The sequence below is a fragment of the Podarcis vaucheri genome (assembly GCF_965113315.1).
Source record: "Podarcis vaucheri genome assembly, chromosome: 15".
Classification (NCBI taxonomy): domain Eukaryota; kingdom Metazoa; phylum Chordata; class Lepidosauria; order Squamata; family Lacertidae; genus Podarcis; species Podarcis vaucheri.
In genome coordinates this window covers 7,585,440-7,598,544 of record NC_138753.1, presented here as the reverse complement: position 1 = coordinate 7,598,544, position 13,105 = coordinate 7,585,440, and the positions used below count along the sequence as shown (strand labels likewise).

The 13,105-nt window shown below is 46.2% G+C and overlaps 1 protein-coding gene across 5 annotated transcripts in view; it reads left to right on the top strand.

Annotated features, from left to right (window-relative positions):
* Window positions 1-13,105, top strand: part of SYNRG (synergin gamma) — a 55,892-nt gene that overhangs the window by 20,240 nt on the left and 22,547 nt on the right. For all 5 annotated transcript variants that reach the window (XM_082200789.1, XM_082200788.1, XM_082200787.1 and 2 more), the window contains 3 exons: window positions 1,596-1,714; window positions 3,968-4,030; window positions 9,478-10,401. In XM_082200789.1, the coding sequence (XP_082056915.1) occupies window positions 1,596-1,714; window positions 3,968-4,030; window positions 9,478-10,401 (1,106 nt within the window). The remainder of the gene's footprint in view (window positions 1-1,595; window positions 1,715-3,967; window positions 4,031-9,477; window positions 10,402-13,105) is intronic.

The window sequence follows — 13,105 nt, the reverse complement described above, 5'->3', positions numbered from 1 at the left end:
GCGTGAACTTGCATAAGATTTCCATAAATGTTACCTCTTGCTCTCTTTATTTGTGTAGTCCCTCTCTCTTCCCCCTTCTGCAGGCTTCATGGGTCCTCATTAGCATGCATCTGTGAACCGCTCGGCTTGTAGGCCACTGATAAGGAGATTTATTTGAAAGAGTCTTGCTCCCAGTCCATTTTTTCCAAAAACAAAACAAAACCCCTATATCTGTGAATCCCACAGAAATCCATATTTTCGATTTGGTGGCGTGGATTTGAGGTTAAACAAAAGCATGAGTTGTTTTAATGTCGAGGATGCTGTTCCAAGCTGTCAGCAGGGAGATAAAATATGTGAGTCGTGTGGTGAAGCTAATCCAGGGTGGCTTTGCTTTTTCCCACCACAACAAAACATAGATCTGCATGGGAGCTGCAGTGTTTGGATGCTTAATCAACTAGATCAGTGTGTATTTAACTGCTTTTTAGCTGTTTCTATTGAATTTTGTACATTGCCTTCCACCCTCCCTGTTGAACTTACAGTGCCTACAAAAGAGATTTTTTTTTATTCCAGCAGGCATTTTAATTAAAGTCTGATTTTATAGTTTAGATTGATTTTTATCTATCTGTGTTGTGGGTTCTTGTACACCACTTAGAGATGGTTGTCATTAAGCTGTATATAAATTGTTCAAATAAATAAAGATAAGAGAGGAAATGGTGGATTTATCCAAAATGAGCAGGGGTGGTGGTGGATGACAGAGGGAACAGGTGTGTGAGAAAAGGATGCAAGAATACAGGTCCTGGGTGGGCCAGAAATCTCCATCCTCTTCCTTTTTGCCTGGATTTTTTTTTGTGCCCATCTAATTGCTCTGCCCTCCCTTTTAAACTCAAACGAATGATTTTCGGCTTAAGATAGGGACTGTCAATTCAGAGCAAAATCTGTGTAGCTGGTAAAGGGGTGGGGGAACACCACGCAGCTTGTTACTGATTTTTTTTCTTCCCTCTCTTACCCTAAAAATATCGTCGGGAAATCTTGCGGCATAAATTTCAGCATTGCATATGTGTGTGTGTGTGTGTGTGTGTGGTTTTCTTCACCCTTGAATGGGGGTAGGGAACCTTTTCCAGCCCAAAGGCCACATTACCTTCTGGACCAGCTTCCTGGGAGGTCACATGCCAGTGGTAGGCGGGGCCAGAGGCAAAAGTGGGAGGGGCAAAGGATGTAAATATTACAGTAGGCTAGTTGACACCCCACCCCCCGTCTATCCTCCCTCCCTACTGGTAAGAGGCATTATCTCGGTTCAAATGTGAAGCGGGGGGGCCAGGGAGAGTTCAGGCCTGGGAGAGTTCTGAGAGCCAGATATAGAGACCTGGAGAGTCTGAGGTTTCTCCCCCATTGCTGTAGAAGTCCTACCCTGTGCTCTGCCACAAGCCGAAGTGCCCTCTCAGGCCACCAGAAGCTGTTCTTGCATTAAGATCTCTCCCATCCTTTGACTCCCTTTCCACCCTAATGCAAAGCTTGAGAACGTCTTCTCTGACAACTGAGCCGGTCTCTGCGGGAGCAAGGCCCTTTGTGCCCAGCCCTCTCCTCACATTTTCCCCTTCCCTTGCTTTTTTATGCAGCGCCCCTCCGATGCTGATCCCGCTCTCCGGCGCGAAGGTGCCGCCCGCTGTGGATAAGTACGCCGTTTTCAAAGGGATTGCCACCGACAAGGCTGCAGAAAGCACAGCTTCGCTTGGAGGTAAAAAAAAAGCAGCTGTCCAACGTATTGGTGCACTCCTCTTTGTTATGACCTTTAATGGGTTGATCACTCGTCTAGGAAGGGTTGTGGAGGTGCTGAGAACACTTCTCCTTTCCCCATGGGCGGCCCAAGACATTTTGGTACCCGAGGTGAACAAAAAAATGTAGCCCCTTGCCCCGGTCCCCACCAGGGAAGGGGTGGTGAATGGAGATGTACATCAGGAACAAGGGGGGGAAGAAAGAGCGACACTGGGGTCTGCTGCGCTTGAGGCAGCCACCTTCCCTGACCTCATGGGTGGGCCGGCCCTGCCTATCCCCATTTACCAGGTTTACCTTTCCCTCCTCATGCACCAGATCCAAGCGTGAAGCTGTCGTGTGTGATGCTAATACAGTGGTACCTCGCAAGACGAACGCCTCGCAAGACGGAAAACCCGCTAGACGAAAGGGTTTTCCGTTTTGGAGGCGCTTCGCAAGACAAATTTCCCTATGGGCTTGCTTCGCAAGACGACAGCCCATAGGGAAATATCCGGGACAGCGGGGAAGCGCAGCGCGTCTTCCCCACTGTCCTCGGACCTCCTCTGAAGCCGGGCGGTGGTGCGGGAACGCCTCCTCCCGCCGCCGCCGGGCTTCGGAATGCTGCTCCGAAGCCGGGCGGCGGGGCGGGAACACCTTCTGAAGGCGGGCGGGGGGCGAAAGTCTTTGTCCCCCCTGCCTGCCTTCCCAGGGGCTTTTAAATCGCCCCGGACAGCGGAGAAGTCCTCCGCTGTCCGGGGCGATTTTAAAATGCCGCCCGCCAGCATTTTAAGATCGCCCCGGACAGCGGAGAAGTCCTCCGCTGTCCCGGGGTTTTTTAAAATGCTGGGGGTGGGAAGAAAAGCCCTTGTTCCCCCCCCCCAGGCTTCAGAAGAGGTCGGGGGACAGACTGTCCCCGGACCTGGTCTGAAGGCGGTTTCCCTAGGAACGCATTAATTGATTTTCAATGCATTCCTATGGGAAACCGTGCATCGCAAGACGAAAAACTCGCAAGACAAAGAGACTTGCGGAACGAATTAATTTCGTCTTGCGAGGCACCACTGTATGGAGAGAGTGAGATCCATGAGGGCCACCTTGAGCTCCTTAGAGGAGAGGTGGGATATACAGATAACCTTGGTGTAAATCTGCATCCAGTGTGATGTCGTGGTCAAAGTGCTGGTCTAGGACCCAGCAGACGAGGGTTCAGATTCCCACTGGGTGACCTTTGGGCCTCTCAGCTTAGCCCTACCTCACAGGGTGGTTGTGAGGATGAAATTGGGGGGGGGGGGAGCTTTGTACACCGCCTTAAGCTCCTTGGAGGAAAGCTAGGCTATAATTGTAATAAACACTAAGCTAAAGCCCTTGCCCTTGAAATCCTTGATTTCTATGTGCAAGGAATATTGATTGTTGTACGGAGGACACCGGTTTGCACAAAACCTGCACTTGCTGATTGATATGCAAAGATGCAAATGGAGACACGGTGACTAAAATTGAAATAAAAACGCCCTATTGCTTAGCGATGTGATGAAGAACTTAGACTCTGTGCCTGCTGAGTCTTATCCGGGTACTAACTGTTGATGGGCAACTTTAAGGCCCCTCCTGCTCTTCCTCTTTAGAGTTCTTTAAACTAGAGCGGACAGCCCTTTGGAGAGAGGATGGAATAACTGGGAATAAGCCGCAACTGAGCACAGTGGGACTCAATTACTTAGGGAGCAGCCTTACAGTCAGAACATTGGCCCGCCTGGCTCACTATTGTCTGCCCTGGCTGGCAGCAGCTCTCCAGAGTTTCTGACCTGGGTCTTTCCCAGGCTTACCTGGAGAGGCTGAGCATGGAACTTTTGCATGTAAAGCAGATTCTCTGCCACTGAAATATGACCCTTCCCTTGAGATTCCTGAGCAGCATAATCCCTGCTTCCAACTGCTCCTACAAAATGCCTAGGCTGCAAGGTAGGATTGGGAAACAAAGGGGGGAGGGAGGGGCATGTTGATCGCCAGGAAAAGTAAAGGAGAAAGCAACTGATTTCTCTCAAGAAGTCCCCAAGAACACATCTCAGAAAGAATTCTTTCTTTAGCGGCTGATCTAAAGACAGTCACGCAAACACTTTACGTAACATGCCAATTTTTAACTTGTGATGATGATGATGTGTGTGTGTGTGTGTGTGTTTTATTCCAGCCTTAATTTAACTATATTGTGACTGAATTTTCCTTTTTTTAAAAAAAAAAAATATTATACCCACAATAGATTATGGAGACAAGTACAGTGCTTTTCGAGTGCTGGAGCAGCCGCCTGAGAGTAAGCCCTTAGGTAAGTGTGCCAGATTTGCAAACCTTGATATCTTTGCCTTGTTGACTCTGTGCTTCTTTTTCAGGTTGTTTAAAGGGTCTCTGTAGGTTTGGCAAAAATCCGACCAACACCAATCTCAGGGCATTAATACTTAGTGTGTAGACATTTATTTAAACCAGGGTTCCCGAAGTGGTGAATATTCACTCCCTCTCTCCCCCCCCCAATCTCTCTCTCTCTCTCTCTCTCTCACACACACACACACACATACAGACACACACGGTCAATGGGACCTAGAGGTGCAGAGTTTCACTTTTTAAACTTTTTTTTTTACAGTGTCTCAATTCTAACCACCCCTCTTTCACTCTCCCACAAAGATGCAAAGGCATAAAAGGAAGCTGCCTTTAATATTCCTTGACTTTGTCTCATTTACATTCCTAAGAAATTGGGTTGGGGTCAGTGGCAAGCTCATCAAGGGGGTCAGTGGACTCAGAGGTTGGGGGCCACCCTACTTTAAATAATTGAAACAACCTTCGTGCTGCCTCAGTTGTTGGACTGCAACCTCCGTCAGTCCCAGCTGTTAGGAAGCGAGTGCAAGTTCTGGCTTAAATGCCTGTTAATATGCAGCTGCTTTTCAAAGCTAGGCATTTCTTTCTCCGCTCTTCCAGGCTGTGGGAAAATGCTGCAATGAGCCTTCTTCCTTCTCAGTTTATTGCCATTTTACATAACTGCAGAAAAGTACAGCTTTCTCATGGCTGTTTCCAGGAAAGCTCATTTCCATAAGGTCCCCAAGGGCGGCGTAGTTACATTTTCTGGGAAAGATGCAGTTTCCTGGATCAAAATGGACTAGAGTCCTTTTTTTAAAAGCACCTTTTTCAAAAGACTGGCAAATATGCTATGGCTAATTAACTCAGTGGGCTACAGGCTGCTTCATCACATGCTGTGTGCATTTCAATGATCTGAGGCCAGGGGAAACGCATTACGAGTCTCAGTTTCTCAATAACTGGACTGTAGCGCAAGCTTTCCATCGTCTCAGTGTAACCAGTGAAAATTGGAGGCAACTGCTTTGGAGACTTGGAATGCCATTAACATTTTTAAAACTAAGCAGGACCTCAGCCCTTGTCAGCACCGAGACCGGAGACTTCCTAGGGAGCCTCTCCCTGAAGGAAGTACAGAATATTTTATCTGTGAAGATGCCTGGCATATCACTCAAAAAGTCAACAGTTGCAAAAATACCTTTATTAAGGTCAACAACAAAAAAGTCACAAAATCGTGGCATCCTTTTTGAGATCTCCAGCACCCTTAATCAGGTTGGAGTGTTGCACCAAGCAAGGCATTGGCCCGGCATGAAAAACGTCTGAGCCCGTCCAGTATTTCAGAGAAAGAGAAGTTGGTTTTGAATTGCCCTCTTTTCACTTTTAACCCTTTCACCAGCTTACATTTCTAACGGAAAAGCTTGCAGCCCACCAGTAAGTTGAGTTTTGCTGTACCTTGCCTCGGTTTGGATTGATGTCAGTTTCACAAAGGTGCTTTTCTCCCCGTCTGGGAAAGCTGGAGTTTGCACCACCTGAAAGAACCAGGTCCGCGTAACAGGAGTTCTGTTTGATGTGACCTCAGTAGCTTTTTTCCTTAGTAGTGGCTGGTGGAGCAGCATTGCTCACCTCCAAACACCCACGTCTCTGTTGCATCCTGGGAGGCGCAAGGTTGGTGCAGAGCCAATGTACCAGTTGGAGTTCTGGATTGGCTCTGCTGGAGTGTTTGCACTATACCAGCCTCACCACTCCCTTGCCCCTCCTCTCCATCCTTGTATGCAGTAGTGTCACAGGCAACTGGAAGTCAGGTGACTGTTGCTACCCCATTTTGCTGATCTTTGCCACAATTTAAACTGGCCTGAAGCGTTGGTTTGCTCTTTCTGTTAACTTATGGCAGCATTTGTGAAACTGACTTAACTGGGTTTTCTGTTTTCATGGTGACGGTGATTTGAAATATGATAAAGCAAAACCTGTGTGTGTGTGAGTAGATGTAGATAGAAGTTTTGCATTGCATTACCTTTCAAGTAATGTAGACATATTTTAACAGCAGCTTCTGTGTAAATATGTCCTGCTGGTGAAGGGGTTAATCAAAATTAAGTGAATTCAATGGGGCCAACTATGTGGTCTAGCTCTGTGTAAGGCAGTTCTGGTGTCTTAAGAGAGGGGCTGTAGCTCAGTGTCTAGAGCCCCCGCCCTGTAGGCAGAAGGTCCCAGGTTCAATTCCTGGCATCTCCAAATATAGCTGGGAATATCCTCTGCCTGGAACCCAGGAGAACCACTGCCAGTCCGTGTAAGCAGTACTGAGATAGATGTGGCTGTGATCTGACCCGGTATAAGGCAGCTTCCTGCATTCCTAAGCATCCTGTTCTAAGGTAACAACATGTACACAGGTGATAACTGGAGAAAGTTGAAGTAGGGCAGGGATTTCCAGCATCATGCTTCCAGGCCGTCTGTTGTGCCCAAGCATGACCAAGAGCGTATGTGATAAAGGCTTCAGAAAATATCCCTACAAGAATCCAGACTGCACAAGAGACTGTTTGCTCTTCTTGCTCAGTTCTTGTTCGCACAGGTTCAGCCTTTCTGACTTTGAACATGCCCATTCAAACACACTCCCATTTCTTTGGGTGCCAGGATTGGATGCTCAGCTTCCTGTTAGCATATAAGTTGTGGAATGGGCAGCTACACACCTAGCAAGCAGCAGACTCCTCTGGTCCACATCAGATAAGCCAAAGTAGCTTCCAGCCTATAACTTGGCTCCGTTTCTCCTTGTTGAACCCCCTCTCCACTCCAAAAAAGCCCTCTGCTCCTGTGGTTACTGCAAAAATACATAGATACCACTGCCTGCTGTCCTTATCTGGAGTGGTATCATCTCCCCCAAACTCCATTTCAGAGATATTTGTGTATCAAGAAACCATCTTCTAATAACTTCCAGAGGGACGTTCATGCTAGTTTGCTGCAGCAAAACCAGCAAGAAGTTCTGTAGGACCTCAGGCAAGCTGATTTACTATGTCTTAAGCTTTTTGTAGGTAAGACGTTTTCCAACAACTATCTCCCACTAAGGAACCATCTACTTGCCTTCCTAATTCGTTAACGTGGAGTTAGCTTAAGAAAGGAAGGCTGGCCACCACCAACCTTGGGGGCAGGAGAAAATCTGTTTAGAGAAACTGGTTTTTTTATTCTTTTTTACTATTATTTCCCCAAGAGATAGCATTACATTGCCAACGAAGACAGTACAAAACATTGGCTCTAAATAATTAACTCCAAGCAGAATAAAAAACAATTAAGCAATGCTGGTAAAAAGAAGTACTGTTATTGGGGAAACGGCTTTGAGGGGTTGATATTGATCATTTAAAGTTCATGAGGAAAGTGATGGGCTTAGAAATGGTAGCAATGATGGCGCCCCATGAAGTTGCCTGAGGAGGAAATTGATGCATTGAGGCACCCACAGAGAAAAAGCCACCCAGACAATAATTTAGGGATAGGCAAGTTTGTCCATGTTTGTTTCTCTCAGGTTCTGTTTTTTGCAATCTTAAGTTCAGCTCTCCACGTTTCTGCATGAGTTTGCACTGTGTGTGCTGCGTGTGTTTTCTTGATAAGTCCTCATGACGATTCATTGGGATTTTAGTGCAGATTCTAGTATACAGCTTTGCCTAAAATACACATTTTTGCAAAGCGATCTCCCCATATACGATGCATTTTGTAAGTTAATTTTCACCAATGTCAGCATTTTTATACACACTTTACCCGACCACTCTTTCACACGTTACTTGGCTGGGTAAGCGCATTGCAAAATTCAGAGCAGGGAGAGGGGTGCATTTCTCACTGCCAGGGAGAGGGGTGCATTTCTACCTCAAAGAAAATCTAGTTCTTTGACTTGTATAAATTATGCAAATTAAAGGCAATTTGCGTCAGTTCTTTCAGCACATAATTACAGTTTTGTAATCTAGACAAGCTGTATTCTTCTTTTATCAAGGCTCATTACAATACTGTTGATGGGCTAATACAATTAAGCATGTATAATCACAGCTTTTTAGTTATGTAGAAAGCATTTGTGCCCACCTATGAAACAGTGATAGCAGCTGATTTTCTTCCCCACCCCAAACAAATTACCCAGACTTCTAGGAAACCCCTTCTCAATAACCAAACGACCACAGCACAATTTAGCCGTATCCCACTGGCCGCATACCCATGATAAAAATCTCTGTTTAATAAGTTGAGAGATGCATAGACTTCAGGAACCTGCACAAAGCTGCTTTGCTCTTCACATGTAGATCGAAACAAGCCAGGAAGCTGCAGTTGACCATTATTGCCTGTTACACGTCAATGAGGAAACTATGGTTCATGTCTTCCAAACAAGCCAGGATTTGGAAACCAGCTTTAAGTCACAGCTTCAAATTATGGTGGTTTGGAAGCCATCGACCATGGTTTCCTGGTCTGGATGTATCAGGAAACTATAGTTAACTGGGGCTCGCTCGTTTGTTGGTTCATTCATGTGAAGGGAAGAATGAAGTGAGAACAAAACAGCTACACAAAGTGTGTACACACCTTGACTTTCTAAACTGAGAGTTGATCGCATGTGAACATGGCCTGCGTGGGACTGTATTTCTTCTAATTACTTTACATTAGGGGTAGCTAACCTGTGACACCCCCCTCTCGGATATTTGTTGGACTCCAACTAGCTAGCATGACAGTTCAGGGCATCATGTGGACTACCCATGCATACATCACTTCATTGGTATTTGAAACAGTAGTTTTGCTCAAAATTTCTCTTGGGGCAGGCTAGTTTTTTTGTTATCATTGTAACCCACTCTGCTCCCCTGTGTGCAGGGGATTTCCACTTGGCAGAGAAGTTCTTTTCAGAAATGGGTGGTCTTTTTGGTGTATTATTCAAAATTGGGGAATAAGTCTGCCTTGCAAAAAAAACAGGAAAAACAGATGTGAAAAATTCTTCCTACTGAAAGGCTGTAATGCCTGAATTAAATCCAGACTATACTTCTGATCATAATTCCAGCGTATGAAAGAAAGACCCAAGATAAATTAAATTATCCCCAATACAGGAAATCACAGAATACTTCAGGAATGAAAATATATGTGAAAAGAAGAAAATGTATTGATCAAAGATGTCCCATTGGTTTGAATGGTCATCTTCAGTAGAATTCTAAATCTCCCCTGTTGAAATCTATAGGACTTTAAAATGCTTGATTTTGACTGGCTTGTGCTTGCTTGCTGCCTGCCAACACACACACACACACACACACACACAATTTGCCTTGAGCCCTTGGGAAGAACCGAGATGGAAAGTGAACAAAACAAACAAATTACCCGTAAGCCATTTTGAGCATTTGTGCGAATTAATACGTTTATTGCTCAGCTGAGAGAGTCACATATGTCGCTCTCGAGAATCCTACTGACGTTTTCCTCCTTTCCCTTGCTCTTCAGGAGACAGCTTTGCAGAGTTCAAGTCTGCCGGAGCAGATGACGGCTTCACGGATTTCAAAACCGCCGACAGCATCTCTCCGCTAGACCCACCGATGAAAGACAAACCTTTCCCTCCGCCTTTCCCTTCTCTACCTGCACAGTCGAAGCCGCCACCGCCGCAAGGAAAGCCTTCTCTGAACCTGGCGGACCTCGATCTGTTTTCCTTGGCCCCTGCCGGCGAGAACAGACCTCTTCCCTTTCCACCCGCCTACAACTCGCCCCAGCAGCCGTCTTTCCCTGCACCACCACCTCCGGCTTCTGCCGCTCCTGCGACTCTGCCGGCACCCGGCAACAGCTCGATCCAGCCCGACGACTTTGCCGACTTCAATCTCTTTGCGGGGTTGTCGAATTGTACCTCGGCCGCCACTCAGGATGAATTTGCAGACTTCATGGCTTTCAATAACAGCGCCGGCTCTTCACTCAAGCAAGAAGCCAGCCCCATTCCTCCCTCTGGCTCCTTGGCCAACACTCTGAAGAGCGGTCAGAGCTCGGCCCCCGCCTCCACCAAATACGACATCTTCAAACAGCTGTCTCTGGACGGCCCTGGCATAGGCTTTGAAGAACTGAAAGACCACACCCCTTCGTCTGTGAAAAGCGAAGACGACTTTGCCGACTTCCACTCGAACAAGTTTTCCTCCAGTTCCGAGAAATCCCTGGTCGACAAACTGGCAGCTTTCAAGCATGCGAAAGAGGACTCTGCTTCGGTCAAGTCTCTGGACCTCCCATCCATTGGGGGCAGCAGCGTGGGCAAGGAAGACTCTGAAGATGCGCTCTCTGTCCAGTTTGACATGAAGCTGGCGGACGTGGGAGGAGACCTTAAGCATGTCATGTCTGATAGCTCTTTGGATTTGCCAACCGTTAGTGGTCAGCATCCGCCAGCCGCAGGTGAGGAACTAGTTAGATTGCTCTGGTAACGAAAGGCAATGGAAATGTCTAAAAGTGTTGCTCCCCAAGCTGAATTTCAGTATTACGTGCCGGTCCTCTGAACTTGTGTTCTTTGGCAAGCTGCTAATCTCTTAACCAAGCAGTATTATACATTTTTCTTTGTTGTCGTCCAACGTAATTTTTCGATTTGGATGGTTTGAGGTGGATCCTGTTCCGTGTAGAATTGCCAATGCCCTCTTAGCAGCCAAGCTTAAACTGGTCAAGGGGGGGGACCTCTTGTGTTCATGGTGCCACTCTCTGAGAGCGCCCGAGACAAGACTGCTGCCAACGAGAGGCTGCCTCAATGCTCCATAGGTGTTATCTAACTATTTTGCAAGTTAGCCTTTGCACCCTCCCACTGTGCCAAGGGTTGTTCCTCTTTGGAAAGAGACCCGTCTGCTCTTGGAGACCTCATTCATCTCTGAAGATCTGTAAGGTTGCAGTGTCAGAGTGAATGTGGCACATCTCTCAAGAAGTTTGGTGCATCTCCAAGGCCCACTGCAGACATAATACCAGTTCCCTCTTATAAGATGGCGAGTCAGCCTCAAATCCTTCCCCAGTCTTTTTTTCAGGGGGTAGGGGTGGCGAACTCCCTCTTGCTGCCTGAACTACATTGAAGCGACATCTTAGCACTGAGGCTCAAGCTATGTGGCATTTCAGTTCAGCTAGGATTTGATACCCACTTGAAGCAGTGGTTACAAGTCCTGATCAAACTGAAGCACAGGTTAACCTTAACCATGGTTAGCAACATTGGTAAGGTACTGCTAAACTATGGCCGCAAGGTGAGGGAGTCGTACCTTTATTATTATTATTTTACTCTCAGTTTAAGGCATAACCAGTGTTAGCATCTTCTTCAAGCCCTCTGTCTGTATTGTGAATTTCCGTTCCCAGCCCCTCCACCTGTATTCTGAAATTCTGCCTCATGCAGCCTTTGCACCCTCATAATCTTCGAACAGTATAGCTGCCACGTTGTATTTGCACAAGTTGCCGGGCATGGGTGACCCCTTGGCAGGGGAAGAATAAAAGGCTAATGCAGAACTCTGATCAGTGCTCAGAACGGGGAGGCCTCTTTGGCCGGGATTGCTGCTTTACGTTCTGTTTTTGTACACGAAGGTCCGTACTTGGGTCCAAAGATGTCTGTGGCTTTTGTAAGGTCAGAATGCTTTCGCCACAACACATTTTCTTCAGGGCAGATCCATGCCATACATGTAAAGCGCACCCAACACTCATGCAAAGCATATCACCTCCCCAAAGAATCCTGGAACCTGTAGTTTAAGGGCACTAGGAACTGTAGGTCTGTCAGGAGAAACTACAGTCCCCAGGATTCTTTGGGGCAGGGAAGTCATGCCCGTTAAATGTGCTTTAAATGCATAGTGTGGATCTGCCCTTAGTCTGCGAGGGGAGGTTCCTGGTGGTGTGTATCGGCATCAGAATCTATACTTGATGCCCACATTGTGACTTTACAGAGCCTACCTGTCTCTGTGCAAATAATTGACTTTTTGTAAAAATGGGACATGCCACCTTGTGTTGCGAATCTGGATCCACAGGCACGGTGGAATACACTTCCCCATAGAAATTGTCCCATAACTCTGCATTAAGAATCAGGTGACTGTAACTACCTAGCAAAAGCAAATGACGTGGGCCTCTTCCAGCTAAGCTCCATGGTGTTTAGATGGGAAAGGCCCTTTTGGCTGGTCCACCTCGTAAGGTTCTGACTTTGGCTGCCAAATCGTGGTGGGTGCTCATGTGTTTGCAAGCTTTCCAAAAGCCGAGGGGATCTTGTGTTGACCGTTTATAGTAGGAATCCTCCCTTTTTTCCCTTTCCTTTTTAGATTTCCTTTATGAAATTAAAGTGAAAGCATAGAAATCCAGTTTGGTTGCAGCTCGTTAAAACGTCACACACGTGCCCTGTTTTTGGTTTGTGCTTTTTTTAAGCCTGTAAAAATAAGAGTGGGAAAACAATGAACTAAGCTTTTTGTGGCCTTTAAAAACAGGAGAGAAATTTTAGTGTTCCAAAACAAAAACAAAAAAGTATTATTCAACGTTGGTATTATTTGTGGCAGGAAGGCTATTGCTGCAAGCATCACTTATTTTCACATTAACTAAAATTCCCCCCCCCCCAATATTGGGTAGAGCAGAAATTTACCATATTACAATCATTTTTTAAGTGGTGAAGGCAGGGAGGGACTGTTGGTGGCTTTAGATACAGAGAATTCCTCTAACAGGGTGCAAAATATCAGGAAATAATTCTTCTTGGTGAAGAATGAAAACATTTTTTGTATGTTAAAATGCATGGGCATAAGGCCTGTTGGGTCGCTCAGTTCCCTGGCACCTACAAAATGTGTGTTCTTGGAAGTTTTTACTTTGGGTTTTTCCAAAAGCACTTTTTTCCTACTATTTTTCTAATCTTATCGTGTCAGTATCTTTATATGTGGCTCGTTTCCCAGAGATGAGTTTGGTGTCCGTAGCAATTCAGTGATAGACACTTGCCGTTTGATTTGTGTTGAGAGATGGATCTTGAGTCCAAACGCTGGGTTAAGCAGATCATGTTCTTTGATGCAAAGTGCGTTAAACTTTTTAAGTGTTGATAATCAGAAGGCTGACAGGGTGTTTTTGTTGGTTTGGTCTTGCTTTGTCTTTTCCAAGACTGCAATGGAAGCTTACT